At 41.1% G+C, this 19,639-nt stretch overlaps 1 protein-coding gene across 1 annotated transcript; it reads right to left on the bottom strand.

Annotated features, from left to right (window-relative positions):
• Window positions 1–11,792: 11,792 nt before the first annotated feature.
• RFK (riboflavin kinase) lies at window positions 11,793–17,906 on the bottom strand. Its single transcript, XM_083816563.1, has 4 exons — window positions 17,668–17,906; window positions 16,536–16,687; window positions 15,258–15,360; window positions 11,793–14,721 (listed from the first exon to the last, which is right to left on the bottom strand). The coding sequence occupies exons 1-4, from the start codon at window positions 17,747–17,749 to the stop codon at window positions 14,591–14,593; spliced, it is 468 nt and encodes a 155-aa protein (XP_083672689.1). The 5' UTR covers window positions 17,750–17,906; the 3' UTR covers window positions 11,793–14,590.
• Between the last annotated feature and the right edge of the window lie 1,733 nt (window positions 17,907–19,639).

The following is a 19,639-nucleotide window of genomic DNA, read 5'->3' as shown; positions in this document are numbered from 1 at the left end:
CTGATTGCATTAAATCGGACTGCGTTTCTTGTCCCCTGTTTTGTGTGTTTGACACGGGAATATCTGCACGACAGAGATGGTGCAGAACAATCTGTCACTGTAGTTACAATGCCATTGGGCAACACCACTAGACGTTTGCAGCAATAAAATCTTTGTGACCTTTTGGAAGGGTGCTGCTGTCTCAGCTGTAACAAATCCTCCAGTAGTTGTATCAAAGCTTTCCAAGGAATTCCCATGGTCCTGTATTTTATGAGAGACTTTTAGGAAAGCTCATGATAGTTCAGTCATTATCAAGAGAAATAATAATAAAGAAAAAGTTAGAAGCTAAAGAATAAACCCTTCCAATGGACATTATTTATTAAGTACTAAAATAGACCTATTTAAATGACAGAGTCTCCTAAAACCTATAGCTCTTGGGAGCTTTAAATGATGCCTATGATGACAATAACGAGTAGCATTAAAATTTGGAAGTGCTGCTTTCCAAGAGGGGAACACTGTTGGCACAGCCTCTTCATAAAGGATGAAAAGATTGGTGTGAGAGTATTAGTGAAAATCTTGTGAAAGTGAAAACGTTGAGCAATATCTGCTTTTTCTGTGAGAATTCAGTACCAGCCACCACCTGATTTCATAGTAAACTAACAGACAGCCCAAAGAGGTTGCATATGTGTTAATAGGAACTCTAATAATGCAGTTGCAGGATTAAAAATTATAAAGGAAGGATCATAAACTACTTCCAATACCACAAGTTATGTATAAAATCATGTCTCTTTAGTTATGTCCTTTGCTCTACCAATATATCTTCAGGCTTGAGATGTCATTTTTTTTTTTTTTTAGTTTAACAAACAAACAAAGAAAAACAAAACAAACATACAAAAAAAGCAGGGGGCATGTGAAGAGGACCACAATTTTTTTGCATCTGAATTTCTCATCCTAAATATTTTGGGGACTCATTTAATCTGTTTAAAAACCCATACAAAGAAACTCTGGAAGATGGTTCAAATTAAATTCACCTAAGTAAAAAAAAAGATAAAATATTGGGAAATTGTTTTAAGTGAATCAAGAATTTTGTTCATCTTCTTAATTCTGTTTGGGGATCACAGCTGAAGTCTTAGAGCACTAGTTTTCAAGGAACTTTGCCATTGTCTGATTCATGTTGAACAACTCCAGATGAGAAAAAAAAATATATCAGTCTTTCTCAGTCTTTCAGTTTTTTAAGTGCTGGAATAGACTGCGTTGTCAAAGCACTATTTTAGCTTCAGAGCTACACAAAACCTCAACTCAGGAAAGGGCAAAATATGATTCAGTTTCTCAGTTTCTGGAAAAGAATAGGTGAGATTGAGCTGGGTGTCTGTTGAAGTTGTTACTCGTTCTGACAGAGGCAAGAATCAATGTGACGTTGAGTCAGATTCTGGTCTGAATAGAAGTTTAAATAGAAGGCATTTTAGTTTGGAAAGCAAAACAAAACAAACAGGGTAGAATATACACATAATAACAAAAACAGATCAGTAGGTTTAAAAAGGTCATACATTTTTGCCTATAAAAAATAGCAGAACACTATAATGAGAAAATACAATGTTTTTCTTTCTTTTCTTTTTTTAGCCCAACAGTCAATGCTCCATCGTTGGAATATGGTTGGTTCACACTTCTCTCTGATGCTCTGGTTCATAATGTCTTCAGAATCAGACAACATCATGTATATTACTTTTAAATTTACAAACTTCATGTGCAACCATAACAGCTACAGACAAAATATATATATATATATACATATACAGGAAAGCTTATAGGATCCTCAAGTACAGGATTGTAGTCTTCGACAAAGAAAGAAACACAACAAACCAGCTCAACAGCAAGCCATGAACCCCATTTGTTCTTATTTGAGACTCATTTTTACATGAGGAAAAGTGATAGGTCAAACATAGGGCTGAAGCCTCTGAGCTGGCAATTCTTCCTATGAAGGCAAGAATGTTGTCATTAATTAGTTTTCATGCGCTGTTACACAAGCCCAGTTGTCATACTATCCTGAGTAAAGTTTTTTTGATGAGTGAAAGATCTTTCTATGGCTAAAACCAGTCATTTGCTGTTTTCCTTTATCATAAGTTCAAGGGCCAAATATATGTATTTTGCCTTTCACATGACCAATGTTCTGACGTATTTGCAAGGCTGTTCTTCAGAAAGCTCTGGTTATGCTAGTGCAAATACCTTGAAGAGGTTTCTGTAGCAAATCTTCTGCATCATATCTGTGCATTCTAGGAATTTTTTAATGTGAAAAGGATTGCTTTTTTTTTTCTTTTTAAATAAAGGAAGGCATGATTTCACTCCTCCTGTAGTCAATAAGAGCTATGTCATGGGAAGAATTTTCATTTTAACTGTCCAGAATTAAAAAACAAGATGAGTTGTAAGATTTTTATATTTCTTCTAGAACTACTCAAGTTGGGACCTTTAAACATTTGTATCTGACTGTAAAGGTAAAGGTAAAGGTGGTCTCCCATGACAAACATCCGAGGCCCACCTGCTTGTGTACATTCCCCTCTGGTGGTGACTGGCAAGTATTACAGGAAATGACAAATGATGCCAAAGGAACGAAGATTAAATGGAAAAAGGAAAGTACTTCACTGAAAAAATATGTATTTTTAATTGTAAAGCTTTACATGTTTTTGAAATTACTAGCTTCTATAAACATTCTTCAGCAGTAGTTTTCAGTTTCTCTGTTTACCTTTATCTTACTGCTCTCTATATTTTATACTGCATCAATTCTCTTGTCAGAATCAAGGTCTCTTTCAACACTTCAGCAATATTTATGGCTTGTTTCATTACATACATAACTGGTGCTAAATCACAGAACTTAAAACTGCCCAGGACTGAAATAATAAAGTTGGATGCAAAGCTGCTAAGAAAGAAAATGAGAATTTGGATACCTTGCATATTTAGAAAAAGTCCATAATCAGTTTTAATGAAAAAATTGGAGTTCAGCCTTGACAACTTCTGAAGGCTTTTAGAAGCAACTAAAAGAGGAATGGAAGATTTTCTGATTCTTTTTAATTATTCCTAAACTAAGACACACAGCTGTCCTACCAACCCCCTCTCTGCTTATATCCCTGTACCATCACAGCTAGAATAGCACAGCTGTGGTACTGGAAGCGTGAGATATTAAGTCTAACACATTAATAATTTTAAGCAGGCCTAAATGTTCGACTGGGTCATTTAAAACAAAGATCACTTGCACCCGACCTCATATAATTTATGTATTTTTTAATTTCTATTTTCAGATGATATTTGTATTACATATATATGTACCAGATTACATATATGTTGATGTATTATCAGATGACAGAATGTATTATGATCCACTCTACCACCTGAAAGCAAAACCAGACCACTTTCTTTAATGTTATCTGATTTTACTTCTCATTAAAGCCATTATATTTTTCTGGAAGAAACAGTGAACCATAGATGCAGCTGTTAATAAAGGTAGGTAGGAGAAGCTGACAACTCACTCCAAAGCCTTTCCTTCCCCCATGAACAACAAAGAGCACAAACTATTGATGAGATCAAATGATAGAGTACAGAAGTTGGTACTGGAGATGAAGATGATAATGAAGATGATAGTATGGCATATATGGGACAGGAAGGCAACAGTCTACTGTAAATTTAAATGCAGGCTCTTGAAGAACAATAAAGAATATGAGCTTGAATACAACAGAAGTTATTCTTTTAGATAACTAATTCACAATTTTCTGCTCTGCTGCCTTTGTTATTAAATTACAGCAATTTAGTTAAGTATGTTTGGTTATTTCTTAGCATGCTGAGCTCAGGATTTTAGCCAATAGATATTGTGAGAGGAGAATGTTTTCTAAAAACATACTGTTTTCCTAAAGCTTTACATAAATCTGTTCTAGGCTTTTAAGTAGCACTCCAACTGTAGGCCACTTAAGAGATTACATTTCTGTGTATTGTGCAGAGAGTGAATCCTTTCCCAGTATGCATGTGTGTGAATTATAACTAATACAAACACTGATTCCAACTGTGCATTCACAGACTTATTGAGAACCTTAACAATCACTACTGAAAAGGTGACAAAGTAAATAAGATGAGTGTATTTATCTGCATGGCAAACGTCACTGCATAAGGTGTCAGTAGTATAGTACTATGCAACTATAGTTGCACAGACATTTGTAGTACAATAGGTGATTTTGCTTGATTTTATCAATTTTTCTGTGTTGATATTATCTGGCATATGTGTGATCCTCAAAACTAACATATTTTTTCCTCCTAATCTTTTAGCACATTTTCCAGAGAAACTGTCCATCTATAACATGATGCTAAAGGTTTGTGACTGTAACTCTGTTCCAAGTGCTTCCCCTATATTCATGGTTCATATGAAAAATATCTGAAATATTGTATGCTTCATCAATGTCTGATTAAACTTAATTCTGGTAGTTGTTAAATAACCTTTCAACACACACACAGATTCTGGGTTTACTGCAAAGTGAAATATGGTCTATAAGTATACCTGCAAAAAAAGGACTTTGTCTTTTTAACTACCTTCTCAGAATACAGGGAATTGAAATACACAGCAAGCATTTACAAGAGAAATTTTCCACTTTTGCTGTACAGGGTTTGGCATGTGCAGACTATGCCAAAGGGAAAAAATATTACTCCTTTTGTAGTTTAACTTAAAGAAACACCACAATGTTGTTTTTGTTGTTGTTGTTTGTTTGTTTGTTTCTGTCATTACATCTATCATTGCATACGATATATCATACTACAGTAAAGGATTCTCTTTATGACTCCTTGCTGTGGAAGAACAAATTCTTTGCACAAACCTACCTTGAAAGTGCAGTTATTCATCAATAGTAGGGCCAGGTGGCTAAGAGAGCAGACTGAGCCTTAGAAGTCTGGCTTTGGTTGCCTGCTGTCTTGCAGAGTTCCTTTAGATTTCCAATAATCAGGTCTAGAAATGTAAATCACATAGACTTGCCTTCTACAAAGGAAGTAAGTGTGAGAAACCCTAATTGTTATGGCCCAATTCCTTAGCGGATTATTTATTTATTTGTTTGTGTTAAGTGTTCCTGAAAACCTCAGGCTCTTTCTGTGGGTAAATTTAAAAGAGTTCAGTGGATAGGTGTAAAGCCTCCACTTTGAATTTTAGGCTTTTAGCTACTGCACCTTCACTAAGGAAGGAATTCAAAATCATGTGAGGGATTACAAAGGACAAAACAATGACTTGTATTTGTTAAAAGCAATATAATAACAAGGCACTTTGGAAAAGCACATCTGATCTGTTCAGTCAACTCATGTTCTTATCTGAAGGAGTTCTCCAAATAAATAAATAAATAAATATTTTCTTTTGTTGTCTTTGGTCAAAAAAAAAGAAAAAAGAAAAGAAAAAAAAAGGAAGAAACAAAGAGTGAAAATTCAAAAGGCATTATTGAAAAAGGTTATTTGTGAATGCCCTCCTACACTTGTTTGGATTAACATTACACTTCATTATTGTTGGTGGTTTACATAACCTGACCCTTATCAAATTTCAAAGGTTTAATCCAAGCTAAACCTGAGCTTGAAATCACTGCAAGAAAGGCACATGGTGAGATTTTGTTTTATGGGCTCTCTGGCGAACATTATCATTATTTTATGAAAACTTTTGTATATAAAGTTACCCTGAATGGTAAAACAACAACAACAACCAAAAAAGTGTTTCTTAAAATAATTTTGCCCAAATTGCAAGTAAGACTGGAACAAAAGTATCTTTCTGAATATGTATCTGAAGTCTTCTCAAATACCAATTTGGTTCAGAGATACTTTGGTTTGGACATAACATTTCAACCATATTTTGAAATTTTTAGCTGTACGTTCTTTCATTACTCCATGGTGATTCTTTCCTTCTGGCTTTCAGAGCTTTTAATGTACTGTCACAGACCCCAGATGTCACAGAGCAGAAGAGATGCTTTTAGCACCTCGTGGAACTAAAGCTGCACGGGCAAAGCTGAGCCTTTTGCTAGGAGAGACAGCATTTGTTAGGAGAGCAGCAGTACTGACATCTCCTTCCCTAAAAGTCGTGTGTTTGGTGGGATTCAGATGGCTGCTCAAATGAAAAAACTGTTCCCAAAACACTGCAGGAAGACGATTTTATGCTGATGTTATATGATTTTATGATCAGGCCTAAATGTCTGTGTTTTATGAGATGGCAGACAATTGCCTACAAATATGTCTTCTTGATATAGCAAGAAATAACTGATGAAAAACATTAGAAAGAAATTATATGAGCAAGAGAATTGTGAGAAAGAGTTGCTTTGTTTTGTTTTGTTTTGCTTTGTTTTGTTTTTAAAGCAGCAGTTTAAAAGTGTAGAATTTTCTCCTAAAAAAAATAATTTTCTCCTAAGACTACCCCTTTGTGTCAAGGCTGCCCAAACAAGCTCCCTACAGATCCGTATCAGCTTCATGGTGTTTTCAGTAAGAACTGCCTGCTAAGAGTGCACGTTTGCCAAGAATGACAAACTTTGTAACAGGTCATTGGGCTCAGAGCTACTGACTCTGACTCAGACTAACTGACACATCTGAAGAAACTTCACAGAAAACAGTACAACAAAGGAAACCAGTAATAATTGTGCAGAATATAGTATAAAGGGATCTGAAATAACGCCTTTTACACTGTCCTGGAAGTAAAGGTAGAGAAAGTCAAATCCACAGCTGTTTAAATCCACAGATCCTCAGATGTCCAAAAGCCAGCACTATTTCTGTTTTCCTGCCTTCTCCTTCACCCCCTGTACTGAGAAAGATAACCTGAAGGAAACATATATTAAAAACCAAAACTGCTATGGCGTCTCTTTCATCCATCTGTTTCCTGAGTTCCAGCCTCAAATTCCTTTTATCTTAGGTAAATTTCTCTCACCCTCTTGCTTCTCAGGCTTTTCTTCATCTCAAGGCCTTTTTCTGTTTTCTTCTTTCCTCACCTTGTACCTCACTGATAATGATCTTTCAAAAGGATCTTGTAAATTCATATCTCCTGCACAGTTTTACCATCCATTTACCTCTCATATAATCCAGTATAAAAATTGATTTCAAAGGGAAGTGTGGGTTACCAGCGTGCTTTAGCCTTTCTCTTTCCCATGGAGTTCTATGTAAATAATGACAAATTTCCTTCTTCCTTGACTCTATTCAGAAGTTTTGCAAGAAAGGAAGTGAAACAGATCATAGGAGTTACAGTTTAAGTGCCTAGAGGCCAAAGCCACCTTCCATTACAGGCTACGCCCTAAGTCAGACTACATTTTAGCAGTGTACTATTCAACTGACTCTGGATCTTGTATGACTATTACGTGACTTCTGGCTTAGGACTCAGACTAGAATTTCAAACCAGAAAGAGGTATGAAAGTAAGACAAACTTAAGTACATAAATTACCACAGACTAAAATAGCACTTGAGATGTTTTTCTCCTGATGAATCATAGGTATTTGTGGTGGTTTTACTCAACTGTGCAGCCACGCTCCACCATAGCCGCTCTCTCACTCCCCCTCCTCAAAGGGAAAGGGGGAGAAAATACGATGAACAGGGCTCAAGGGTTCAGATAAGGCCAGGGAGATCACTCAACGATTATTGTCATGAGCTAAACAGACTCAACGTAGGGAGATTAATGAAATTTATTAACTATTACTAACAAGCTAGAGCAGTGAGAAACAAACAAACAAAAATAAAGCAAACTAAAAACACCTTCCCCCTCCATCCACCCTCTTCCACCTCCTCCCCCCATGCAGTACAGGAGAACGGGGAATGGGGTCTGTGGTCAGTCCCTAACGCTTCGTCTCCGCTGTTCCTTCATGGTCACTCTCTGCCCCTGCTCCCACACAGCTCCGTACCACAGGGCCCATCCCCCAGGAGCAAACTGCTCCAGCACGGGTCCCCCACGGGTGGGCGGCAGCTCCCCCCAGACCCCTGCTCCTGCGTGGGCTCCTCTCCACGGGCTGCAGCTCCGGCCCGGGGCCTGCTCCTGCGGGGGCTCTCCATGGGCCGCAGCCTCCTCCAGGCCACCTCCACCTGCTCCAGCGGGGGCTCCTCCACGGGGGGGCTGCAGCGTGGAGATCTGCTCCGTGTGGGACCCATGGGCTGCAGGGGGACAGCCTGCTCCACCAGGGGCCTCTCCACAGGCCGCAGGGGAACTGCTGCTGAGTGCCTGGAGCACCTCCTGCCCTCCTGCTGCACTGACCTTGGGGGCTGCACGGCTGCTTCTCTCACATTTTCTCACTCGTCTCCCAGGAGTTGTGTTGTTGCACATCATTTTTTTTCCATTTCTTCAATCTGCTCTCCCAGAGACACAACCAGCATCACTGGCTCGGCTCTGGCCAGACCTGAGTCCCTTTTGGTGTTTGCTGGAACTGGCTCTTCTCTAATAAGGGGCAGCTGCTGGACTTTTCTCACAGAGGCCATCCCTGCAGAAACCCCAGCTATCAAAACCTCATCAGGTAACCCTAACAGAGATATCCATTATATTAAACAGTTCTTGCTTGGACTTTTTTCTCATGTTCCTCCTTCCTTGCTCATTGCATGTCATAGAATCACAGAATGGCTTGCGTGGAAGGGACCATAAAAATCATCCCGTTCCAACTCCCATGCCATGGGCAGGGATGCCACCCACCAAACCAGGTTGACCAGGGCCTTGTCCAACACCTGCAGAGATGAGGCATCCACAGCTTCTCTGGGCAACCTGTGCCAGTGCCTCACCACCCTCAGAGTGAAGAATTTTCTCCTAACTTCTAAACTAAATCTTCCCTCTTTTAGCTTAAAATTATTCCCCCATGTCCTATCATCTACCTGAACAAAAAGTTGCTCTCCATCTTTTATAAGCCTCCTTTAAGTACTGGAAAACTGCAATGAGTTGTCCCCAGAGCCTTCTTTTCACCAGGCTGAACATACCCAGCTCTCTCAGCCTCTCTTCATAGGAGAGGTGCTCCATTGCTCTGATCTGGGGAGGCCTTCGTGGCCCTCCTCTGGACCTGCTCTAACAGCCCCACATCCTTGTGCTGGGGGCCCCAGCCCTGGACGCAGCACTCCAGGTGGGGCCTCACAAGGGCAGAGCAGAGGGGGACAATCACCTCCCTCCCCTGCTGCCCACCCCTCTGTTGATGCAGCCCAGGACGCAGTTGGCCTGCTGGGCTTCAAGCACACACTGCCAGCTCATGTTGAGCCTTTCATCTACCAGAACCCCCAGGTCCTTCTCTGCAGGTCTGCTCTCAATGAGATCTTCTCCCAGTCTGTGCTCATGTCTGGGATTGCCCTGACCCAGATGCAGCACCTTGCACTTGTTTCATTAGGTTCATGTGGGCCCAATTCTCAAGCTTGTCCAAGTCTCTCTGGATGGTGTCCCATCCTTCTGTTCTATCAACTGCACCACTCAGCTTGGTGTTGACTTGTTGTCTGATGCAGTCACTCCGTCATAGAAGACCACCAGATTGGTCAGGCATGATTTGTCCTTGGTGAGGCCATGCTGGGTGTCTCAGATCACCCTCTTGTCCTCCATGTGCCTTGACATTGCTTCCAGGAGGATCTTTTCCATGATCTTGCTAAACACAGAAGTGAGGCTCACCGCTCTGTAGTTCCCTTTCTACCCTTTTTAAAAATGAAAGTGATGTTTCCCTTTTTCCAGTCACCAGGGTCTTAGACTGAGTGCCACGACTTTTTGAATATGATGGAGAGAGGCTCGGCAACTACAACAGCCAGTTCCCTCAGGACCCTGAGATGCAGGTCAAAATCAGATTGCATACTTAGCAAACTGCTCTGCACCAGGGAAGGGCGTGAGCTGAGAGAGATAAGCCATGTGAGGTTTTTCTGGGTCTTGGAAAGAAAGGCCTGACAATAAATGGCTTAATAGAATGGTCTAAGGGCTGGTACCAAGTGGGAGCTGCCTGCACGCTCCTCTGGTACAGTGTGCTATCTGAGTTTTTCCTGCAGCCAAGAGATTCATGCAGCAAAACACAGCCTGACGACCACTCTGCATGCATCAGGCATCACAGCAAAGGTCTGCGCTTACTCAGGCTACCTGTGATGTGGGTTACTGAGTCCTTGATGCACAATGGCCTCCCTGTCAGGATCAATATATGAATCTGTCCCAAACTAAGGACACCAACTGAATATTGGTTCCATTGGTTTCTATTAAAGCTTTTATTCTATAGCTTTTTAAAGCTATTATTCTATCTCAATTTAGAACATAACTGCCTATACAAGAAGCCTGTGCTAATAACTACTCCAGACTATTTTCTGTGTGCATTGGGCCCCAAGTTTTTCTAAATGCAAGGAAAAAATGCTTTTTAGTATCTGCTAAGCTTAAGTTCTTTAGGCTATTAGGACCTCAGTTAGTTCAGTGCCACCATTAACAGAGTAATTTTTGTGAGAGTATGTAGGAGAGTGTCTACTCCTTTAGGGGTATCTGGTCAAGGACCTCATCCAAGGCAACAAGGCATAATAAGAAGGGAAGCAATGGTGGGAATCAAATCTGGTCAGTCACACTAATTGATGAGGGAATGTGAGAATGTGGGCATGTTTATTCCAGCAGGACGAGCTGTTTGAAGACTTCTAAGGTGGGAGACAATGACTCGATACAAACCTCCTAGTCATGCTAATCGATGGGCTAGCAAGCTGCAGAAGCCACTTCCAGGAAGGATGAGCCTGGCAGCTGATCAGATTGTGCACCGAGACCCCAGATGTGGAGGTTGCAGAAACTGCAGACCTCTGCAAACCCATGGGGGTGTGCTGGGGATGGGGGGGACAGGAAGAACAGATTGGGAAGCAGGGGGGTACGAAAGGGTATAAGAGGGCCAGTCGTGTAAAACAGGGCTACTTATTTCACTTGTCTGGCCAAGTGCACCTAATGACCACGCTCTGTCCCAAATATCCTGTAATTTCTCATTAAATCGTTTCATAGCTATCTCTCTGTGTAGTTCCGCTCTCTCTCCTGTGTGTGTGTGCATGCTGCAAGGACTGCATGCCAGCTACTGGCAAAACCTGGATGTGGGTGAGTCACCATCAGTGCCAGCTACTGGGGTCAGGTTGGGGAATGCGCACTGCGGCCCGTGGTGCCAGCTATCGGTGTGAGTGCAGCGGTCTCAGCGCCAGCTGGTAGTAGGACCTGCGTGCGTGAGTGGAATTGATGCCAGCTACCAGAGCAAGTGAGATCCCCTACCCCCAGCCATGGGGTGAGACAGTGTGCCTTCCCAAACCAGCTTCCTGGAGGCACCAGTGTGAGTGAGGCGAGTGAGGGGGCTCTGCACCACCAGCCGGAGCAGGGCAACAAACTGGCTACATGCAGCAGGAGGAGGCAGACGCACTCTCTTCCCCTCTTTTAACAATTTTCACCCACACGCAGTTTGCAAAAAGTTTATGATACAGACATTCTCATATTGCTGACAAGCTTCATTTCAGAACAGCAACAGACTTCAGAGGGAGGCGGGTAAGAGTATGAAAAACACTTAGGTTTTACTTGAGAAAGTATTTGAAACTGAAAAAACTTGTACTGTTCAAACTCCAACAATTTAAGTGGCCCTCTAGTTCAACCAAATTGAGAGATGAAACACCTCTGTGCTTCATTTGCTATTTGTAGTGCCTTACAGAAGAAATGCAAGTAACTGAACACAAATACTGCAGCACTGAGCTTGTAAGCAAGAACAGCTCTTTGCTGAATCTGGAAGAAGTTTAAGCAGAGTAATGACATACATCTAAAGCATCTCCTTCATAATATTTTAAGGAATACACTAAGATGATTTATTTGCATCAGATATGATCAATCAGGAAACCTATGACAAGGATTTTAACTTTGACAATTACAATTCCTTTATTAATGGTACAGTGCAGCAACATCAACTGACATCAACTGACAACATCAAGTTTGTATATAATACAAAAATATAACCCTTCATAAAGTCTGTACTGTGCTAGGGATTATGTACTGAGCTTAAATAGTCGACATATAATGTTTTATCTTAAATAATGTGGACAGGTACACTCAGCCAAATGAACCTAATAACATTTTCTCTAATTTGAAGACAAGCATACACAGAGCAGTTCATTAGTTCATTGTATCCATACGCCATACTTCACGTAAGAGTCAAGAGCAAACAAAGTTTTTCAAGTTTTGCCTCTGCCACTGTTCTCTGTCCATAGCACGGTGGTTCTACAACCAGTGAATTGAATTTTGGATAGTAGCATTTATTAGCAGATACAGAAAAGTATTACTTGGACAACCAGCTTAAGGCACTATGGTTTCCACAACAGACACATGAAATTACTGGGGAAAAAACAGAGAGAGTTCAGCTCTGCAAACCCATGCGGGTGTGCAGGGGAAACAGGGAGCGGGAAGAACAGATGGGGGAGCTATGAGAGTTCAGCTACAGTACCATGACAAACATCAATTTATTCTTTAAATATATATTTGGCAACACATTTAGTAGACTTCTGTGACCCCTACTTGTTCTTCCCAAAAAGATAAAAAGGTAACAATATCAAAATGTTACAGTCTCAAGAATTCCTCCAGCCTTTGCCTAAAAAAAAAATTCCCTTCATCCCTCCATTTTAAAATAATAAAAAAATTCAACTTTTACTTCTGCAAGACAATTCTTTTACAAATTTTTACATACAGTTCATAACAAGTTATAAAGTCCACTAGGTTGTTTTGTTCTTCTTTTAAAGAAAGTATTTCTAACTGCCAATAAGTGAATTTTCTTCCTAATATTCTTCTTTTAAGAAGGCAGAAGCATGTGTAAAATATCCAGGTAACAGGTAGGACAGAACTGTCAGCATCTCAGCAGAGAAGTATATAACCACCTTGGCTATGCAGATCAAAATGTCTACGCTAACAAGTGCTCGTGCAGAAATGAGTGCCCCCAGTTCTGTATTCCTTCTGTTTCTGCTATCAACATCACTGACGAACAACTCATTTAAATCATCTCACGTTTCTGTTCAAGCTCTTCACAGCAAACAGGACACCTTGACTCACTCAAGACCTCTTCCCTAGCAATATCCCCAGGTGCTGGCTCAAAGTTAGACAGTATGAAGTGGAACTAGCATCCTCACAGCACCTGCCACAAAGAAGACTGAGAAAGCTACCTTCTTAAAGCCCTCTTAAACCCTAGACTGAAATGTAGGATCCAGATGGGTTATGAGAAAGAGTAAATTCAGAAAGTTATACTACAGGAATTGTGCATTCCCAAATTGTATGGGACAGTTCTGTGCATTCCCGATTTGTATGTGACAGTTCTGATGCAGAACTACAGGTTAGACATATTGACAGAACTATTTTCAAATTCAGAAAATATTTCAGCCACATCACAAGCCAATATCAGAAGAATATGAAGATGACAGTCACAGCAGCTTACCTAGCTCCCCTTGCTGAGCAGGGGATAGAAAAATCTATCAGAGAAAAAAAACAGATTTAGAATCACACGATACGTTTTTAGTATTATCCCAAATTACTATTGATTTTGACAATATCACTTCTATTTATATGTGCATACGTTTCAGAGTAGCGAAGGGTGCACTTACTTGCAATAAATACCCTATACCTACTATAGTGCTGATGTTTTATTACATGAATCCCCAAAGGCTGTCATCTGTATATTGATCTGCTTGGTTAACCAAAACTTTGGATCTTACGTACGCTGGGTGTGGAGGGCTGATGGCGTTTTTCTGTACCTTAAACTAACCTTTAAGTCAGTCATTTTATTGTCAATACATGAATAACCTCAAGATCCTCTTCACCTAGGGTGTGTCAGCAGCAGATAGAAATGCAAAGTTGCCTCTTCTGTCTTAGAGCCCAAAGAGCAGAAGTCTTGTTATAGCATTTCCACATCCTTAGAACCTCAACCTTTACAGTACATCAATGTTCATCCTATCATTCATGTCCTGAATTTCAGTGAAACATTACCTCTGAAGGAAACTACAGAGGTCATACATTCCCATATATTTCTGTACAGTTGCCTGTACATATCTCAGATTTCAGTAAATCAATGAGCAGCAGTGATTACATCTATTTCAAATAAAGTTAAAATAAATAATTTCAATTGAAACGACAGTTTCAACTACAACAGCTGTAAAGCACATCAAAAATAAGAACCATAGAGAGTTATTCTTGTTATGGTTATCTAATCATTGGCTTCCTGCACCACAGGAAATTTTTCAATCAATAACAAAACTTCCTAAGCTGCTAGCTACAATCCAGATGTGAAAGTTACAGAAAATTGGGAAAAGAGGTTGGAATAACATCTGTATGTTAAAAACTGACGCTCTTCACTTAAGTGAACTCTACACCCCTTCAGGCTGAAGAGGTCACAATTCACTTTAGTCATGTTCTATGTGCGCTACTGACTCTAAACACTTGCAAATTTTTGGATGCACAATTTATCCAAAAGGACCTAAAACCACTTTCTACTCCTTTTGAATGGCTGGGTTTGACCAATTCACTTGAGCAAACTTAAATCCCCTTATATGGTTGGTTCCAATCTCGTTGCCTAGACAGACATGACAAAGTACCTACAAAAGCAGTGCAAATATAAGAGATCCACAATAGGAACAGGAGAAAAAAAAGCATGAAAAAAGCTCATCTGTTTGCTCAGTGGTTGTTTACTATTTTGCCTCCTGGCGGATGAAAGAAGTTGTCTTCTTTCAGTTTCCGGTGTTCCGGTAAATCTAGCTGTCTTTTTGCTTCTTCAATGTCTTCCTGAATTGCTGAAATGAGTGCCTCTAAAAATAGAAGAATAGGGGTATTTAAAAGCTGATCAGAATTCTAAATACACAATAACAAACGTAAATATCTTGTTCCATAGAATGACAGAAAAATCACAGAGGTAGAATATAATTATTACAACAAGGTTGGAGAGGCAAAATTATTTTTTCAAACATGTCAGAGTTGCGTTTTCCTCCACTGTAGTCACTACCTTGTTCCAAAATTAATTTTAGAAAAAGATCAAAACAATTTCATAAACTGTTTGAATCCTAACAGAACTGCATTTTCAAAAGAAATGAACAGACTAGACCAATGCTTTTACAACAATATCATGATTTTAGAATTACTCCTCGGACAACTGAAATTTAGACTGAAACAAGATGTGGGAGCTTTTTTTATTATTATTACTGAACTAACTTACACATTAGTACATTTAGCTTATGGAAACATTGTACTGAAATTTCAAAGGCTAAGAGGTAAAACAACTCATTATGAAGAAAAAGAAAGTGAAGACATATTAGTTGCATGAATAAGACAATTCCGTGATACTGACCTAAGGAATCAAAGTTTTTTTCTGGTCGAATATACCCAATGATGGCTATGCTGAGGATTTCTCCATAGAAGTCTTCTTTGAAGGTGTGGATAATGTGTGTTTCCTAAAGGAAGAGAAATTAGTTGGCATTTATGATGAACTTGGGACTTTTTCCCCCCCACAGTAAGTATGTTCAGCTAATACCTTTAACACAAATTCACCACAACACATACCAATGAAACGAAGACGTTTAGTATGTACAGTGCAAGATTAGGAGGCTAGGGCTTCTGCAAGGAGGGAGGACTGTACTTTGCACAGAGTTTAAGAAATATTTTTCACCACAGAGTATTCTGATAGCCAAATTAAAAAGAAGAAAAAAAAAAGGAGAAATGATCAAGAGAAATGTTTCACTGCTTCCCAGAAGTAATATTTATAAAGCAGCAAACAACAAAGAAACCTTAATCTTTCATTAACTTCATGATGAAACAACTATGAAGACATGCTGAAATAGCTGGCTTAAGGACTGGTTTTACAAGTAGCTCTGAATGATAAAATCTGGAAAATGAATGACAGAATTCCAGGAGTGAAAGCTGAGAAAGGATTCCCCATCCTGTGTCTTGCTCAGAAAAGGTAGCTGCAAAAAATTTGGAGTGTATGTTTATAAAAGTCAAAGGCATCAGAATAGTCATAAACTTAGAATCTTCGAAGGAAAAGATTCATGCCCAAACAAAAGTGTTTTCAACAATTAAAACAGAGCTCTCTGCAAGGCTCAGGAGAAACACCAGCACCTGACAACAAGAAAAACGCTGCTGTCACAGCTCAGAATTTAATTCCCCCATCCTGTTATTATACATTTTTGAATACTAATTCTGTATATCAAGCCACAGCACCACATCTATGGATTCCATCATTTAAGAAAAGTACAGAAAATAATTATATATTAAGGTGCCCCCACATCTCTTAGTTTTAATGTAGATAGACAAGATTAGATCATCCTAGCTCACGCTAGGGATCTCAATACCTAGTCAATTCAAAGCACCTATTATGCTTATGCTTATTTAGCTATCAGCACCATAAGCAACCACTGTTTCAGAAACAGATAAATATTGATCTCTGAAGTACTTAAGCAATGATGGAATAGGACAAAGAGAACAAGCTTTATTCATCTATGCCTACATCCCGTCTGGCTACAGGGACTATTTTCTCTTCAAAATACGAACATATAAGACTGATACCAAATACATTTCTAACAGCAAATGGAATTTCTAGGCAAAGTACCGCACAAAGCAAAGCTCTTACCACTGATTTCTTAGTATTCTTATAGAAAGGATTCCATCCTATGCTCAAAACCATTTTATGCACATCTCCATTTCCAACACAGGCCCATCCATAGTATATACCAGTAGAGATATCAGACGGAAAGCTTTCAACTACTTGCTCAGAAAAGTTTGCTGCAAAAATTTTAGAAAGGGTAAAGCGTTAAGTGACCTTGTGGAACTCCAGGGCATCACAGAACCTTCCAAGACTTATAATTTCTGCCTACAAATTGAACGCTTATGAGCGCGATGACGACTGTGATGTAACGTGCCGCTTAGCAAGATATGAAATATAAAACAGCATTGTAAAATTCAGCCCCTGTGGTAATACCAGAGTTATCAGATCTCTCGCACGTGCTATTTTACATACATGCCACTCTGCAGCAAACATTAAGAAACATATGCCGAACGTTCAGTTGGTACACGTTTCATGATTAGGATGACCACTACAGCTTTAATAAGGTCAAAGAGAAAAAAAAAAAAAAAACAACCAAGCTTCTTCCGCAATATAAAATAACCTCAAAACTACCTAGCAGGTAGTAGAAAAATTACTTAGTAAGTATGTAAAAATGTGTGAAAGTACGATCCTTATCACCTGTCACCTTTATACACGTTGCTTCTAAGGGCGTTTATATCTGTGGATTTCTGGCATTTTCTTTGAAAACTACACGGTTAAGTCACACTTCCTCCACAGCGAGCCTAGGCACCTTCCCAAGCAACTATTTATTCCTCAGTTACTTTCGGGACGGGCAGATCTCGCCGTGCCAGACGCCAAGCTGCTCTGGAAGAATTTACGGCTGCTGGATCCCCACCGAAGCCCACAGGCAGCGGCACCGAGCGGGTATTTAAATACCAGGAGGACAAAAGCCTTCGGTAATTAACAGGCGTGGCCGCAAGCTCGGCACCCCGAGACCTGCCCCAAAAAGCTTCCCGGTTACCAGGCGCGGTGCCCCCAGCGACAATCTGAGGTGAAAAATCGCAATTACGCCGCTTCGTGCGCTTAGGAACCGAGGGGCGAGGGGACGGGGCGCGTCCCAGGCGGCGCCCACCCGCCCCGGCCCCCCACCTCCTCCCGCCGCCCGGCGGCGGCGGTTGAACGGCCCGAGCCGGCTCACCGGTGGGGACGCCCAGCTGGCGGGAGCCCCGGCCGAAGCCCTTCACCACCTCGCCGCGGCAGAAGTACGGCAGCTGCCTCATGGCCGCACCCGCCGCTCCCCCTCCGCGCCGCCGCTCCCCGCTTTTGCCTCGCCGAGGGCGACGCCAAGCGGGTGGCGGGGAGGGGGGGGGAATGAGGGGCGAGCGCCTCGGCGCGCAGCCCGCGGGACGCGGCGGAGAGCGCCTGCCTCCCCTCCGCCAATGGGCTCGGCCAAGTGCTGGCCCCGCCCCGCCCGGCCGGGCAGGGGGCGGCCGTTGCGTTGCGTAACGGCCGTGGTGGCGGGCTGCCGTTACCCTGCTGTGGGGGGGGGGGGGGGGAACAGGCCAGGCACCGGCGGCGTTGCCTTGCCCCAGCGCCACGCCGCCCGCCCTGTGCTGAGGTGTAAACTCACCGGGTTGAGGGGCTTTAGCTGCCCTACAGACTCGTGAGCGGTGTAACTGCTAATGAGCAGTTACGCAGCGGTGGCCGTACGCGTAACAAGGAGAAACGCAGGAAATGTGCTCCTGCCGCGTACGTAGTTACGAAACATAAAGGCGTTCTCCCTGACGGTCGTTAATGGGAGCGTCTTGGATATTAACTAGGATCTTGGCAGGAATTGTGGGCGATTGAAGGGCAAAAAGCAAAGCAAAACGAAACAGAATGTCCAGAATACATTCCCTCTTGACAGTAACGAATTAAGCATCAGCCTAAAATTTGTATTTAAGGAAATATATACATGGTTTTCTTTCCCCTTCCCCTTCCCTTTCCCCTTCCCCTTCTCAATGATTTTTTTTTCCTGACTTTTCTGAATATCTCCTCAGAACAAAATTGAATGTTCCTGTGATATCCACAAGATGGCACACAGTGTCTTCCTTTTCAGCGCCTGTAGGTTTGGGCACGAGCTTTGCCACCTTCTCTCAGCAGCAGCAGACCTCGAGAAATAGAACAGCAAGGCAACGCAGGACTGTTTTAGGAGCTACGTGATTAAAAATTTCTCAGAAGTCTTAAGTGATGACTCCTATTTGTCAAATCTATTCTGTCCAATAGTTTTACTGCTAATTGCTTTTTCTCTCATTGTGATATGTTGCTGTGATTCAGCTAAAATTTAATCTGTCCTTGATGCTAGACATGTTTATTTTGTGGTTGATTGCACTTGGCTCATACTGGAGATGGGGATCTTGCATAAGTAGAATTTAGTTACCTGAACTGAAATTTAGTAGAGTTAGACTTTTTTTTTCAAAAAGTGTATCTGAATTTCAGTGATGAGCATGTCTGTTAGCATTGTCAGAAGACCACATACCTGCCTGTAACTTGAAAACTCAGGTGCTATTTCACGCAGCTAAAAAGGAACTTCTCTTGTTTGCTTATGCTGGATTATTGACTGCTATTGTTGTTTGTAAGAAGTTCTTAAATATTTTTCTAGTATACATATGCAACCAAGAAAACAGAATAAAGAGAACAGAGCACGTGTCAAGTCATCTGTGTAGGCCCCGTGCCAGGTTACCTGATTAAATATAAGCTTTGTGGACTCATCATACTAACCAACATTTAGTGCAATGCTGAACATATTCTGTTCATCATTTCATAATAAATCATATGACTTGTATCACAACACAACCCCATGTTGTGATACAGGGCCTCTGTCTCCTGTTACCATGCTGCAAAAGGGTACATTCCTAGGCATGGCTTACAGTGAAATATCCTGTTTCCTCCATGTGAAGCTGGGGAAAATAGCAATAAAGTATCTGCTGGATGCTGGGATATTCTAGGGCTGTCCTGGCCAAGCTGGAAATTCTGGTCACACTGGGCTCTGATGAAATATTCAGGAGGTAACTCGGGGAAAAGAGTGCCATGTAGTAAAACTAGTAGCACTTTAACCAGCTCCTTGGAAGTTTCCATTCCCAGCATGACAAAACTCTCATTGATTCAGGAGTTCAATCCAAGGACACTCT

The sequence above is a fragment of the Anser anser genome, assembly GCF_964211835.1.
Source record: "Anser anser genome assembly, chromosome: Z".
In the NCBI taxonomy this organism is placed as follows: domain Eukaryota; kingdom Metazoa; phylum Chordata; class Aves; order Anseriformes; family Anatidae; genus Anser; species Anser anser.
The sequence above is the reverse complement of the archived record's forward strand: the minus strand, read 5'-3'. Positions and strand labels throughout refer to the sequence as shown.